At 42.3% G+C, this 16,397-nt stretch overlaps 1 protein-coding gene across 1 annotated transcript in view; it reads right to left on the bottom strand.

The window, feature by feature from the left end:
• LOC139230593 (AT-rich interactive domain-containing protein 3A-like) overlaps positions 1-16,397 on the bottom strand; it is a 584,081-nt gene that overhangs the window by 17,409 nt on the left and 550,275 nt on the right. Inside the window, exons 5-6 of the mRNA XM_070862418.1 lie at positions 14,168-14,412; positions 2,585-2,872 (exon numbers count right to left, since the gene is read on the bottom strand). Of these exons, the coding sequence (XP_070718519.1) occupies positions 2,585-2,872; positions 14,168-14,412 (533 nt within the window). The remainder of the gene's footprint in view (positions 1-2,584; positions 2,873-14,167; positions 14,413-16,397) is intronic.

Genomic DNA, 16,397 nt, shown 5'->3' with positions numbered 1-16,397 from the left:
GATAAATAACATGCGTACCACACAAGTGCCAGGCAATGACTATCTCCAACAAGCGAGAGCCTAACCACCGCTCCTTGACATTCAACGGTATTACCAATTTCCTCACCATCAACATCCTGAGAGTCACCATTGACCATAAACTTAACTGGACCAGTCACATAAATACTGTGGCAACAAGAGCAGGTCAGAGGCTGGGCATTCCGTGGCAAGTGCCTCACCTCTTGACTCCACTAAGCCTTATCATTACCTACAAGGCACAAGTAAAGAGTTTGATGGAATACTCTCCATTTGCCTGGATAACTGCAGCTCCAACAACATGCAAGAAGCTCAACACAATCCTGGACAAAGCAGCCCACTTGAATGGCACCCCATCTACAAGCTTAAATATTCACTTCCTTCACCACCGGTGCACTGTAGCTGCAGTATGTACCATTTACAAGATGCACTGCAGCAACTTGCCAAGGCTTCTTCGACAGCTCCTCCTAAACCCACAACCTCTACCACCTAGAAGGATAAGGATAGTAGGTGCATGGGAGCACCATCACCTCCAAGTTCTCCTCTAAGTCACACACCATCCTGACTTGGAGATATTTTGCTGTTCCTTCATCGTCGCTGGGTCAAAATCCTCGAACTCCCTCCTAAACAGCACTGTGGGAGAACCTTCAGTGCACAGACTGCAGTGGTTCAAGAAGGCAGCTCACCATCACCTTCTCAAGGGCAATTAGAAATGGGCAATAAATGCTGGCCATGCCAGCGATGCCCACATCCCAGAAACAAATTTAAAAACTAGCAAGCAAGCATAATTACCCTAAAATGTGTGAGTGCTTTTCCACTAACCTCCTAATAAAAACTTCAACACACATCACACCCCAATCAGATGGTGCTTCCTCAAGTTGGAGATGTGATGCTTCAGCAGTAGCTGTTTGCCTTTCAACAGACCAATCATTGTAGGTGCTGAACTCTGGATATATGAGTCTATGTTCTTATCGTTGGCATCTGGATTATATCTTGCAGCAGCTGTTGTCCCATGTGGGTTAAGGCATTACTGAGGCAGACCGCTAAAGATTTGCCTTGTATCTGGCCTCTGGCATATCTTATCAGTGCATACCTGATACTGACACTGGGTGTGAAATGTCAGCAGATGTTCTATTCTACAGCACAGGCATATCTCACCTTGTTGGGGAATGAAAATTAAAAAATGTAACAAAATCAGCAGGGCACTTCATAGGAAAGAAAGAAGGGGATTATACAATATATATTAAAAGTACTTTAAAAATCGCATCAAATGACCGCAAGAGGGGCTTTTAGTGTAAGTTACTAGGATTTTTCATATAAGGTATATAGGGATCAAAATTGGCTGCTAACGCCTGCTGATAACGCCGATGTTAGGTGTTAACTGGGAGTTAGGCGATTGGGAGTGGCGCTGGGTGCTGTTCACACCTGTCACAAAATTCGGTGGTCATTTTTTAAGGGCATTAAAATGTTACATCCCGTCGGCTAACACCATGGAAATCATGACATCAGTACATGTGAAACGCCTCCTCGGCGCCTCTCTCACGATATTTAGTGTGTGTGGCTGCCTTGCCGGCAGGCGGCCATACAGCCTGAAAAAAGTGGTGGTTAAACAGCGGAACTCGGACGGAATTGGCCAGAGAGCAAGGTAAGTTTTTGTTCTTTATTTATTTCTTCATTTTTTCCATTAGTTTTTACAGTGGGGAAGTTTGTGTGTGGGCCGGAGAAGTTTGAGGGTTTTTTCTTTCTTCCCTTTTCTCAGCTAACATGGCGGCAGCCTCCTGATGCGAAATTCAGCCGGCCTCCTGAGCTCCCGCCCGAGGATGAGTGTGCAATGCCACTTTTTAGCGCTGCTCTCTCATCTTTGGCCGTAAAAATTGAAGTTGGCAGTTGGAGCCTGCACCTAACGCCTGGCGGTAAAATCAGCACTCAGGCGGTAAGACCGCCTCAAAAATAGCGGTACCGAATTTCGGCCCCTATATAGTATTATCTGATTATTTGGACAAATTAGGTGGTACTTTATCTCAAATGTAAATTTGTACAGAATATCTCAACATATTCAGGAGCCATTGTATTGTATTTTCCTTAAAACAATCTTAGATAAAGGCTCATGCCCAAAGTGCAGAAGTCAGTAGCAATAGACGAAAGACTAATTCAATCAGAAAGTATTGGCTGGATTTAAATTTGAAGACGTAGATGGTAGGAGAGAGGGAAGACCAAAGGAGGTGAAGAATTCTGCATTTTGAGGTGAGGGGAGAGAATTAATTAAATTAGGAGGCAGGGAGATGGGTCTTGATTTCAACACAATGAAAATAAACATTAAGATGGCACAATTGGAGCTCTTAGGAACAATGGGGAAATGACAAGGAAGCAGAGATTATTGTCATATTAATAAAGTAAAGAAAGAATAGGAAGATTGAAACAGAGAGAGAATTTAAAGGCTACAAGTGAAAGAGGGGAAATCATCTATTATGTGGTTATTGTGATGATGACGTGTTACAAAATAGTGCATTAATGAGAAGCCTTTGACAGAATTCAGCATTTTAGCATGAATCACGTCTTCTCCCCTTACCTCTACTATTGATTTTAATGTTCATAGGGATCTGTGTTGCCATGGCCAGCAGGTTCTGCTGCAATGCTTGTTGCATGAGCCGTTGCTGTTCCTCTGCCATGACTGACATCTTTTTCTCTGGTGGCTCCCCTGAATCCAGCTTCTCTCGCAGCTGGTCTAGACTCACCGCCTGAGCCGCTGCCACTTGCGCTGCGGCCGCCTGAGCCACAACGCTCTGGTGATGATGACCGGCGATGCTGAGTGGGATTGCTATTCGATTGTGTCCTGCCGTTGGGAGCATAGATTCTTCTAGGACAAAAAGGAGAAGAAAGTAATCCGTTACCAAAAAGATTAAGGCGGCTGTGAAGAGGTCCACCAAATCCGTAAGCAGACCCTCAATCATCAATATCATCAGGGCCCAGTCCAGCTGTGAGTTTTACAACAGGGTTTTTGTAGGATTATAGAAATGAAATGGAATCTGATTTGTGATCCTTAAAATTAAAATCGCCACTAAAAGTTAAATAGGATATCTAATTCAAATGGTTAATGGGAGGCTCGGATAGATTAATTTCCACCCCCGTCCATTAGCTCATAGCCGCCAAAGAACCCCATGCTGACAGGGAAGGCAGTCTGTTCTGCTTTTTATTGAGCAAAGAGCAGTTTAAAGGGAGAAGGAAATACTTTCTGTGCACCGATGTTAATCTGAAAAATAATTGTGCAATGTGAATTGCACAATTCTGCTGAAATTTATGGGGGTTTCAATAAATGAGGCCCTTCTTGAAGTGGACATGAAGTCCCATTCTGGAGTCATAGTCGTAGGTATTTTTTCTGCCTTATGTCCCAGCAGTAGTTTAAGGGTGCTCCTGGGCTACCCCAGGGATCCTACCAGAAATGCTTCTGATTGACCAGCAGAACCTACACTGACCTTGTCTTTAAACAAAACATTGTCAACCTAGGATATTTGTCATTTTTATGCACTCAGTATCTTCAATCTGTTTGGGTCAGAGAAGTGCAAAAGCCATGTTTGGGTAATTTGTGACAATGATCAATGGTTATTTTGCTCTGTTTGGATAGGAATGTATTGAGATTGAAGTGCACATTCACTTCTTTATATATTTACTATTTATCCAAAAATATCTTCAAATTCCTTGCATCGGTTGCTCTGCTTTTGTCGGTTATGGGGAGGAGCTGCCTATATGTTAGTGTGAATCCATTCATTTCTGTAAGAACTGGCACCTCATTTTATTATTCCAAGAGTAAATAAAGACAATGGGATGGATTTTGCTGTAAAAATAACGGTGAGGCTAACAGTTCTCACCATTATTGATGTGCAAATCGGACAGCAACTTCCTGTGACAGCACATGCGCAGTTAAATGCAGAAATCCGGTAGTTGCTGTCCAAAATGCCCCATTCCTTTAAAAGCTTCCCAAAAACAGCACCTCGCCGTCTGACTCACCAATCAATTGTATTGAACGGTGTGAAGTTCCTGCACTTACCTCATAGATAAGGACTAAACATGACAAAAAAGTTAGGGCTTATTCATTCCAGTCTAAGTACCCTTTTTACAGGGTGGTAAATCTTAATTACTGCCAAACAACCTCTCTGGCACTGAAAATTAACTTTTACAAGTGTAGAGTCTCATTCCTTCAACTTTTAATTATTGTTGGAGATTTTTCTTCAATTTAAATTTTAAAATATTTTTCTTTCTTTCTCTTTTATCTCTCTCTCGTAATCCAATTTTTCTTTCCCTCTCTTTCATCCGCTTTCTGTACCTGATTGGAGATTGATTGCACTATTTTAACTGATGCTTTCTGGTTCAGACTCTGCGCTACTTATTAACAATTCTTCAATCTGATTGGTTAAGGAGACACACAGTTGTTTGCCCTGTAGAAGGCACTGTGTTATTTGTATGTCATGTTGGCACCGACTTGCCTTGCAAAAGCCCTTAGAAAGTCCAAGTGCAAGTCTAATGAATGGAAAGCAAAGACCATCCCAATGATAATAATTTTTCCAAATACATTAAATGAAATAATATTCCTTCTTATGAAATAGTTAGGTAAATTTCATACTAAGCACTACTCGGAACTCCTACACGGCAAGCGAGCCTCAGGTGGGCAGAGGAAACGTTTCAAGGATACTCCTTGATAAAGTGCAACATCCCCACCGACACCTGGGAGTCCCTGGCCAAAGACCGCCCTAAGTGAAGGAAGAGCATCCGGGAGGGTGCTGAGCACCTCAAGTCTCGTCGCCGAGAGCATGCAGAAAACAAGCGCAGGCAGCGGAAGGAGCGTGTGGCAAACCACCCACCCTATCCTTCAACGATTGTCTGTCCCACCTGTGACAGAGACTGTTATTCCCGTATTGGACTGTACAGTCACCTGAGAACTTACTTTTCGAGTGGAAGCAAATCTTCCTCGATTTCGAGGGACTGCCTATGATGATACTAAGCACACCTTTGTGCTTTGTATGAAATGTACCTAACCATTTCATAAGAAGAAATCTTATGTCAAAAGGGGTGTGTTTTCCAAAGGACCCAAAATTTAAAAAAAGGACTTGCATGAATATAATGCCTTTCACAATTTAAGGATATCACAAATCGCTTCACAGCCAATAAAGTACTTTTGACATGTAGTCACTGTTTGTAATGGAGGGAAATGTGGCAGCTAAATTTTGCGCAAAGCACGGTGCCACAAAAAGCAATAAGATAACTGACTAGATACTCTATTTTGGTTGAGGGAATACATTTATTCAGGACAGCAGGAGAGCACCCTGCTAGTCTTCAAATAGAGCCACAGCATCTTTTATGTCCGCTTGGCTAAACATCTCATCCAAAAGACTGCACCTCTGACATTGCAGCACTTTCTCCGTACTGCAGTGACGTGTCAGCCTACATTCTGGAGTGGAACTTGAATCCACAACCTGCCGGCTTGGAGAGTGCTACCACTGAGCCAAGGCTGACAACTATCCATAAAGATAATATAAGCACTTTTTAATGGATGTCATGATGCATGAGCAGGAGTGATCAGACTTGTAAAGGAACCAGATTACAGTAGCTTGCTGCAAGAAATGGCCACAACCTAAATCCTTAAACATTAATGGCTGAGCATTTAGAGCATTATAAAGGATCAGCATTCCTCTTGCACTGATCAGCTGTCAGTTCTCTAAATTTAAAATGAACCAGTGATTTTTATGAACTTGGGACTGCTCGAACATAGGTGACTACAGTATAATTGAATTGATTTTCTCTTGATATTAAGAGAGCTAGGTCCACAAAGGTAAGGACACGGGGACAAATCAGAAGGAGAGGGAATCTTTCCTTTGTGGATGACGGAGATAAGACAGAGCAAATGGCCTTCCTAATCTAGGACAGAGTAAATGCACTCTGTGGTGAGGTACTGCACCATACAGATTCGGAAAGTCCCAGGCTGCATTCTTGATCTGTACTAATTTAGTAGATGTAAGCTGGGGCAATGAAGCAACAATATGATTACCCTCATCATCCCTGGGTAAGGAAGGGAAAAAACCCTACTCTCATCGCGATGTGCCCTGGCTGAAAGTGTATCTGTGTGAATCCTCAGTAAAGACAGGAGGCTTTGTGCAGTGATACCCCTCACAACTGAATAATATACTACATGGCATGCTCCAAGGCAGTAAAATGTCTTGGGATTGAAATGATTTTGATCAATTTGTTAATGATGTTATCTCAACCATTGATATATGTGTTATCCAAATGCAGTGTTGCAAGAAAAAGTATTAACATTATGACATTAACTAGATTTGCTGCATAGTAGGCTAGAAGGCTGTAATGTATAGATACATTTTATAATTTGGTTATATATATGGAAAAAAAACACGTACCTTTGCTCCAATCATTTAATAATGAAATCCTGTGTCTACTTGAATCAGAGTTTTGGAATCTTTTTGTATCGAATGATACAGCACAGAAGGAGGCCATTCAGCCCTTTGTGTCTATGCCAATCTTTCCTGGAACTCCATGTTTGAATCCCTCCAATCAGGTTACCGCCCTGCCACAGTACCAAAATGGCTCTCATCAAAGTCACAAATGACATCCTTTGTGACTGTGACAAAGGTAAACTATCCCTTCTTGTCTTCTCGACCTGTCTGCAGCCTTTTACATGGTTGGCCACTCCATGCTCCTCCAATATCTCTCCACCATCGTCCAGTTGGGTGGGACTGCATTCACATGAGTCCATTCTTATCTATCTAATCGTAGCCAGAGAATCTCCTGCAATGGCTTCTCTTCCCGCTCCCGTATCATTACCTCTGGTGTCCCCCAAAGATCTATCCTTGGCCCCCGCCTATTTCTCATCTTCACACAGCCCCTCGGCGGCATCATCTGAAAACACAGCATCAGTTTCTACATGTACGCTGATGATACCCAGCTCTACCTCACCACCACGTCTCTCGAGCCCTCCACTGTCTCTAAATTGTCAGACTGCTTGTCTGACATCCAGGACTGGATGAGCAGAAATGTTCTCCAATTAAATATTGGGAAGACCGAAGCCATTGTCTTCGGTCTCTGCCACAAACTGTGTTCCCTAGCTACTGATTCCATCCCTTTTCCTAGCTTCTGTCTGAGGCTGAACCACACTGTTCGCAACCTTGGTGCCATATTTGACCCTGAAATGAGTTTTCGACCACATATCCGTACCATAACTATGACCACCTATTTCCATCTTCATAACATCGCTCGTCACCGCCCCTGCCTCAGTTCATCAGCTGCTGAAATCCTCATCCATGCCTTTATTACCTCTAGACTTGACAATTCCAATGCACTTCTGGCTGCCTCCCACATTCTACCGTACATAAAGTTGAGGTCATCCAAAACTCGGCTGCCCGTGTCCTAACTTGCACCAAGTCCCTTTCACCCATCACCCCTGTGCTTACTGACATATATTGGCTCCCAGTTAAGCAACACCTCGATTTCAAAATTCTCATTCTTGTTTCAAATCCCTCAATGGTCTCGCCCGTCCCTATCGCTGTAATCTCCTCCAGCCCCATGACACCCCCCCACCCCTGAGATATCTGCGCTTCTCTGATTCTGCCCTCTTGAGCATCCCTGATTTTAATCGCTCAACCATTGGTGCCCATGCCTTCAGCTACCAAGGCCCTAAGCTCTGTAATTCACTCCCTTAACTTCTCTGCCTCTCTACCTCTCTTTCCTCCTTTAAGACGTTCCTTAAAACCTACCTCTTTGACTAAGCTTTTGGTCACCTATCCTAATTTCTCCTGATCTGGCTCGGTGTCAAATTGTGTTTTATAACACTCCTGTGAAGCACCTTGGGGTATTTTATTTATGTTAACATTAATGGTGCTATATAAATACACGTTGTTGTTGTTGTCATCTTTGAAAGAGCTATCCAATTAGTCCCACTCCCCTGCCCTTTTCTCAGAGCCCTGCAATTTCTTTCCTTTCGAAGTATATATTCAATTCACTTTTGAAAGTTATTACTGAATCTGTTTCCACCACCCTTTCTAGTGGCGCATTCCAGGTCATAACAACTCGCTGCGTTAAAGAAATTCTCTTCATCTCCCCGTTTCTTTTGCCAATTATCTTAAATCTGTGTCCTCTGGTTAGCGACCCTCCTGCCACGGACACAGTTTCTCCCTATCTACTTCATCAAAACCACTCGAAATTTTAAACACCTTTATTAAATCTCCCCATAATCTTCTCTGCTCAAGGAGAACAATCCCAGCTTCTGTAGACTCTGCACATAACTGCAGTCCCTCATTCCTAGTACCATTTGGTAGCATCACTTAGCGCAGGCGCTGAATAACACACAGAGCTCTGGGGTTTGTCCTCATGGGTCCCAGCGAAATATGGGGCCCGCGGAGTAGCACCATGCAAATATGATGTGTGTGACAAAATTAAGCAGCTTTATTTAGGTGTAATATATTGTGATATAATTTGTTTTATTATTAAGTTAGTGTGTAAACATTCTACAGGTTGTTTTCTTCATGCATTTACTGCATGATTGTGTATAAATGGATCAGTGGATGCAGTGGGGCGGGGCGTGGGGGAGGGGGGGGCGGGGGGGAGGCTGAGTGAGGTTGTGCCCAGGGCCCCAGGAATTCATAATTCAGCTCTGCCCACTGATTGCCCAGAACATGAAAATCATCAACATTATACATTTTAACCATACATCAATGAGCCATTGGCCTAATCTGAAAGTTCCGATGTCTTTTTAGATCTTCCTATTTTTAGCCTTTATGATATCATCTAAAGCCTTTGATTGTGTTACAACTCTTTCCTCAACATCCATTATTTCCTATGTTATAGATACTGAAACTTGAAAACCATTTATTAGTGACAATTATTAAGAAACCACATTATGATTTAAAATTGCAGTGTCCATACTCAGCAACTAAACTTTAAACTTTCTTTTTTTACATACAGGAAGAGAGGAAGATAACTAAAATAGCTGACACCACATGCATTGGAGGCAGTTCAGAGAAGATTCACTAGGTTGATTCCTGAGATGAAGGGGTTGACTTATGAAGAAAGGTTGAGCAGGTTGGGCCTATACTCATTGGAGTTTAGAAGAATGAAATGGGATCTTTTTGAAACATATAAGATACTGAGGGGGTTCAACAAGGTAGATTCAGAGGGGATGTTTCCACTCGTGGGGAATCTAGAACTATGGGGCATAGTCTCAGAATAAGGGGCCGCCCAGTTAGAACTGAGATAAGGAGGAATTTCATCTCTCAGAGGCTCGTAAATCTCTGGAATTCTCTGCCCCAGAGAGTTGTGGAGGTTGGGTCATTGAATATATTTAAAGCGGAGATAGACAGATTTTTGAAAGATAACATAAGAAATAGAAGCAGGAATAGGCCATTTGGCCCTTCGAGCCTGCTCAGTCATTCAATAAGATCATGGCAGATCTGATCATGGGCTCAGCTCCACTTCCCTGCCCACTCCCATAACCCCATATTCCCTTATCGCTCAAAAATCTGTCTATCTCCACCTTAAATATATTCAATGACCCAGCCTCCACAGCTTTTTGGGGAAGAGAAATCCACAGATTTACAACCCTCTGAGAGAAGAAATTCCTCCGCATCTCAGTTTTAAATGGGCAATCCATTATTCTGAATCTATGCCTCACCAATATCCTGTACAGTTGTAGCAGGACTTCTCTGCTTTTATACTCTATCCCCCTTGCAATAAAGGCCAACATTCCATTTGCCTTACTGATTACCTGTTACACCTAGAAACATAGAAACTTACAGCGCAGAAGGTGGCCATTTCGGCCCATCGTGTCCGCGCCGGCCGACAAAGAGCCGCACGGCCTTGGTCAACAGCCCTAAAGGTTACATATAAACCTATGAACAATGACAGAAAGGCAATGAGCACCCAGCCCAACCAGTCTGCCTCACACAACTGCGACACTCCTTATAGTGAAACATTCTACACTTCACCCCAACCGGAGCCATGCGATCTCCTGGGAGAGGCAAAAACCAGATAAAAACCCAGGCCAATTTAGGGAGAAAAAATCTGGGAAAATTCTTCTCCGACCCATCCAGGCAATTGAAACTAGTCCAGGAGATCACCCTGGCCCTATTCGATTCCCTGCAGTACTTTCCGTTATATCTGCGCCATCCAACAAAAAGTTATCCAGTCTAATCCCAATTACCAGCTCCAGGTCCGTAACCCTGCAGGCTACTGCACTTCAAGTGCCCATCCAACCACCTCTTAAAAGTGGTGAAGATTTCTGCATCCATCACTCTTCCAGGCAGCGAGTTCCAGACCCCCACAACTCTCTGCGTAAAGAAGCCCCCCCTCAAATCCCCTCTAAACCTTCCACCAACCACCTTAAAACTATGCCCCCTCATAATAGCCCCCTCCACCAAAGGACCCTTACTATCCACTATGTCTAGGCCCCTCAATATTTTGTACATCTCAATGAGGTCTCCTCTCAATCTCCTCTGTTCCAATGAGAACAACCCAGCCTATCCAATCTATCCTCATAACTAAGATTCTCCATTCCAGGCAGCATCCTAGTAAATATCCTCTGCACCCTCTCTAGTGCAATCATGTCTTTCCTATAATACGACGACCAGAACTGCATGCAATACTCCAGCTGTGGCCTAACCAAAGTATTATACAATTTAAGCATAACCACCCTGTTCGTATATTCTATGCCTCGGCCAATAAAGGCAAGCATTCCGTATACCAAACTTGGCAGCAGATTAGAAAAAGGGGAGGTGCAACAAGACCTGGGTGTCATGGTTCATCAGTCACTGATAGTGGGCATGCAGGTACAGCAGGCAGTGAAGAATGCAAATGGTATGTTGGCCTTCATAGCTAGGAGATTTGAGTATAGGAGCAGGGAGGTCTTAATGGGTTGTACAGGGCCTTAGTGAGGCATCACCTGGAATATTGTGTTCAGTTTTGGTCTTCTAATCTGAGGAAGGACATTCTTGCTATTGAGGGAGTGCAGCGAAGGTTCACCAGGCTGATTCCAGGGATGGCTGGGCTGTCATATGAGGAGAGACTGGATCAACTGGGCCTTTATTCACTGGAGTTTAGAAGGATGAGAGAGGATCTCATAGAAACATATAAGATTCTGACGGAACTGGACAAGTTAGATGCGGGAAGAATGTTCCCGATGTTGAGGAAGTCCAGAACCAGGGGACATAGTCATAGGATAAGGGGTAGGCCATTTAGGACTGAGGTGAGGAGAAACTTCTTCACTCAGAGAGTTGTTAACCTATGGAATTCCCTGCTGCAGAGAGTTGTTGATGCCAGTTCATTGGATATATTCAAGAGGGAGTTAGATATGGCCCTTATGGTTAAGGGGATCAAGGGGTATGGAGAGAAGGCGGGAAAGGGGTACTGAAGGAATGATCAGCCATGATCTTATTGAATGGTGATGCAGGCTCGAAGGGCCGAATGGCCTACTCCTGCACCTATTTTCTATGTTTCTAGGTCTATATTTCTATGTTAACCACCTTATCCACCTGGCCTGCTACTTTCAGGGATCTGTGGATAAGTACTCCAAGGTCCCTTTGTTCATCTACACTATTAAGTGGCCTACCGCTTAATGTGTATACCCTTTCCTTATTAGCCCTCCCAAAGTGCATCACTTCAGACTTCTCTGAATTAAATTCCATTTGCCACTGCTCTGCCCATCTGACCAGTTGATTGATATCCTCCTGCAGCCCATGACTCTCCTCTTTATTATCAACCACACAGCCAATTTTAGTGTCGTCTGCAAACTTCTTAATCATACTCCTTATGTTCAAATCTAAATCGTTGATATATACCACAAAAAGCAAGGGACCCAGTACTGAGCTCTGTGGAATCCCACTGGAAACATCCTTCCAGTCACAAAAACATTCATCAATTATTACCCTTTGCTTCCTAGCTCCAAGTCAATTTTGGATCCAACTTGCCACTTTGTCCTGTATCCCATGGGCTTTACCTTCATGACCAGTCTACCATGTGGGACCTTATCAAAAGCCTTACTAAAGTCCATATATACTACATCATACGCACTACCCTCATCGACCCTCTTGGTTGTCTCCTCAAAATATTCAATCAGGGTAGTCAAACACGATCTCCCCTTAACAAATCCGTACTGACTGTCCCTAATTCATCCTTGCCTTTCCAAATGCAGGTTTATCCTGTCTTTCAGGATTTTTTCCAATAATTTTCCCACCACTGAGGTTAGGCTGACAGGCCTGTAATTATTCGGCCTATCCCTTTTTCCCTTCTTAAACAAGGGTACTATATTAGCAGTCCTCCAATCCTCTGGCACCATGCCGAGATCCAAAGAGGACTGGAAAATGATAGTCAAGGCCTCTGCTATTTCCTCTTTTACTTCGCTCAACAGCCTGGGATGCATTTCATCTGGGCCTGGGGACTTATCTACTTTCAAAACTGCTAAACCCCTTAATATTTCCTCTCTCACTATATTTATTTCATCCAGAATATCACACTCCTCCTAAAGTTTTGTGTTTCATGCAGCATTTTGTAATTTTTCTCCATTTAAATAATAATTTGCTTTTTTATTTTTTCTGCCAAAGTGGATAACCTCACACTTTCCCACATTATACTGCATCTGCCAAATTTTTGCCCACTCACCTAACCTATATCCCTTTGCAGAATTTTTGTGTCCTCCTCACAACTTGCTTTCCCACCCAGCAAACTTGGCTACATTACTGTAATGACTCAAGAGTCTGGTTAATGTTAACTCACTCAGGTGCAACCTGATCCATCTTTATTCCAGCCCCAGAGTGCCAGCTTGACAAAGACACACAGCTTATATACAGGTGAACAAGCACACATGCCACATGCGTGCAGCCCGATGACCTCTGACCACAGCGCCCTCTGGTGTCTGGTGACCCCCTAGCATTAATACATAACAATTACACTCGGTCCCTTCATCCAAAACATTAATATCATTGTAAATAGTTGAGGCCCAGCATCGATCCCTGTGGCACCCCACTAATTACTGCTTGCTAACCAGAAAATGACCCATTTATCCCGACTCTCTGTCTTCTGTTAATTAGCCAATCCTCTATCCATGTTACTATATTACCCCCAACCCCGTGAACATTTATCTTGTACAGAAACCTTTTATGTGGCACCTAATCGAATTCCTTCTGGAAATCCAAATACACCACATCCACTGATTCCCCTTATCCAGCCTGCTCGTTACATCCTCAAAGAACTCCAGCAAATTTGTCAAACATGATTTCCCTTTCCTAAAACCATGCTGACTCTCCCTGGTTGAATTATGCTGTTCCAAATGTCCTGCTACTGCTTCCTTAATAATGGACTCTAACATTTTCCCAACAACAGATGTTAGGCTAACTGGCCTATAGTTTCTTGATTTCTATCTGCCTCCTTTTTTTTTTAAATAGGGGTGTTACATTTGCGGTTTTCCAATCCGCTGGGACCTCCCCAGAATCCAGGGTATTTTGGTAGATTACAACCAATGCATCCACTATCTCTGCAGCCACTTCTTTTAAGACCCTAGGATGCAAGTTATCAGGTCCAGGGGACTTGTGCACCTTTAGACCCATTATTTTATCGAGTACTTCTTCTTTAGTGACAGTGATTGTTTTTAAGTTCTCCCTCCCTATAGCCCCTTGATTATCCATTATTGGGATGTTCTTAGTGTCTTCTACCGTGAAAATCGATACAAAATATTTGTTTGACATCTCTGCCATTTCCCCATTCCCCACTATTAATTCCCCAGTCTCATCCTCCAAGGAACTACGATTTACTTTAGCCATTCTCTTCCTTTTTATGTGCCTGTTCTTATGTTCTTATGATAGTTTCAAGGTTTTGGGCATTTTAATGGTACAGGTCCTTATCAAGAATGTACACTTTAACCCAGAATCCTCCCCATTAATGCACTGAACTCTTGGGGCAAATAGGTCCTTGGTGCAAATCCCAGCAAATAAGTAAATTAATTTAAAATGGCTAACTCAACGGACAGAAAAATTTAAGTGCGTACGATATTTTACCCTACCTCTATATAGAAACAACCCAATTGTGCGGTACTGTGGCTTTTAAAGATTGCATTATTCTATTAAAACAAGAGTTTTATTATGTAAAAATCTAAACACAATACCTTTCTTTACAGAATGTCCATGGCTAATATGGCTGCCATTATGAGTGGATATAGCTATGGTAGGCATCTGTATCTTAGGAGAGGATAAGATAGTTGGCGTCCCCACAGGGGAGTAGTTAAACAACGTAGATCCATAACTCTGCCTTCGGCCCTCTCGTCTGTTGCTATCAATAGCTGCCTGTAGCTCTCCAGGTGAGCTCAGACCTCGCTTTTCACATTCATATGGATACAGGTACTTCATATATCTGGAAGGCAATTAAAAAAATAATTAAATAACAAATCATTTTGGAAAAATAGTTCAGATTAGTCAAATTGCTTCATTTTCATTCATTTCTGTGTGCACTTGGGATAGTAATACAGAGGCTGCAACATATTTTTATTTATTTCATTCATCATGAACACCAAACACTTCTAAGTCAGGTAAAACATAGTCATCTTTACAATAAATGTCCGATTTTGGGAAGGTGCGGACTGACGAGCTACATTGGGATAACCAATTGGCGTTCATAGCTCGCTGGTATTCTGGAGATGAGACCCGAAAGACAAATCAGGAGTGAGCCTTGGGCCTCTGTTTTTGGGCGCGCATTATCAACGTGTTGATGATTCTGTGCTGGTTGCTGGCGATAACCCAATTTTTCCCCAAAAACCTTTGAGGAGAAAGTTGATGTAAATAAGATTAAAGGGCAAATCCAGCACTATGGCCCTGATTCACTGACGGCCCTGAGCTGGAAGTGCAGCTTCAATGGATTGGATTATAAAGCTCTTTTTTTAAATTACTTTTTCCTCATCAGAATGCAAAGGTTAGGGAATGGAACCCTTTAACATTTCAGGGATCTGGATCAGGTATCGCACAGCTACTCTGCTCTGCACCAACATTTTTTTTTGCACCAGTCATCTGCAAGTGTTTTATACTGTCAGTGGGGCCTCAAATTCCCGGGTCCCTGTTTTGTGCTATAGGGCTGTACAGAGGACCTTTACAGAGGACCTGTACAGCAGATATGAGCTAGATTTGAATTAAAGGTGAAAAGCCAGTGTGTAACCTATTGTACAATCCAGGTCTATTTCAAGTTCTTAAAAAAAATCTAAAGTCTATTGTTTAAAAAGAAAATAAATTAAAATATATATATTTGTTGTTGTAGTGAATGGAATCAGAATTATATAAATGTTTTGTGAGGTGAGGGTGAAATATACTTCGGATTATTTTAAGTATCTCTGATATTGATATGCCGACACTGTGCTCTGTCTGAAACTCCAAGTTGCTCCAAAGCTCACCAAGCTGACAGGTGTCGCTGTCTTCTACTACTATACTCTATGCTATTGCAGTCTTTCAAGATAAAGACATCAAAATGGCCTTGATGCAAGTTTTGGCTCCATTGAGACTGAACTGACCTCACACAGTTGCATGCAAACTCAGCATTGACAACTCAATTTCAGAAGCAGGAATCTACCTTATACAATGGGAATTTATTCAGCAGATATAGGGATATATTTCTTTATGAGCAGAATTTTCCAATTAAGGTGCATGAGGAGAATAGACGAGCAGATTTTTCACAGCAACAGCAAGGATACATATTTTTTAACTGTGCAAAAAGCAGGCAGAATGTTAAAGATCAGAGAGAACATTAAGGGTGAGAAATATGATAGTGGGTCAGGAAATATATGTCATATTTTGGGTAATTTTTTCAGAGTTCAATACGGGGCTGTACTTAAGTATGTAAGTAATGGAAGATAACTAGCGTTTGATAATCAAAAAGGTAACAGGACATAAATTGGGAAATTATGGACCAGTCAGTCTAATATCGATAAAGAAAGAAGGAAAGACTTGCATTTATATCGCGATTTTCATATTATTAGTATGTTCCACAGCCAAATAGAGAAGACTGAGAGGGGATATGATGGAAGTGTTTAAGATTATGAAAGGTAACGACAAATTGGATCCAAGTAAGCTTTTCTTTTGTGTACCGAATTTAAGCACAGGGGATCATATTTATAAATTAAGGACAAGAAAAAAAAGAGGAAATGCAGATTAAATCTTTTTACTAAAAGGGTTTTAAGTATGTAGGACAGATTACTGGCACAGGTGGTGGAACAAGAAACCCCAATAGGTTTCAAAAAGGAACTAGACAGGTTCTTGTCAATAAATGGAATTCAGGGTTACTAGAAATGCACCAATGAATACTGTGGATTTGTGGGCAAGATGGATCTCTCCTGCCGGAACTGATACTATGGC

The sequence above is a fragment of the Pristiophorus japonicus genome, chromosome 2 (assembly GCF_044704955.1).
Source record: "Pristiophorus japonicus isolate sPriJap1 chromosome 2, sPriJap1.hap1, whole genome shotgun sequence".
In the NCBI taxonomy this organism is placed as follows: domain Eukaryota; kingdom Metazoa; phylum Chordata; class Chondrichthyes; family Pristiophoridae; genus Pristiophorus; species Pristiophorus japonicus.
Note: the sequence above shows the minus strand (reverse complement) of the source record. Positions and strands in the feature narration are given on the sequence as shown.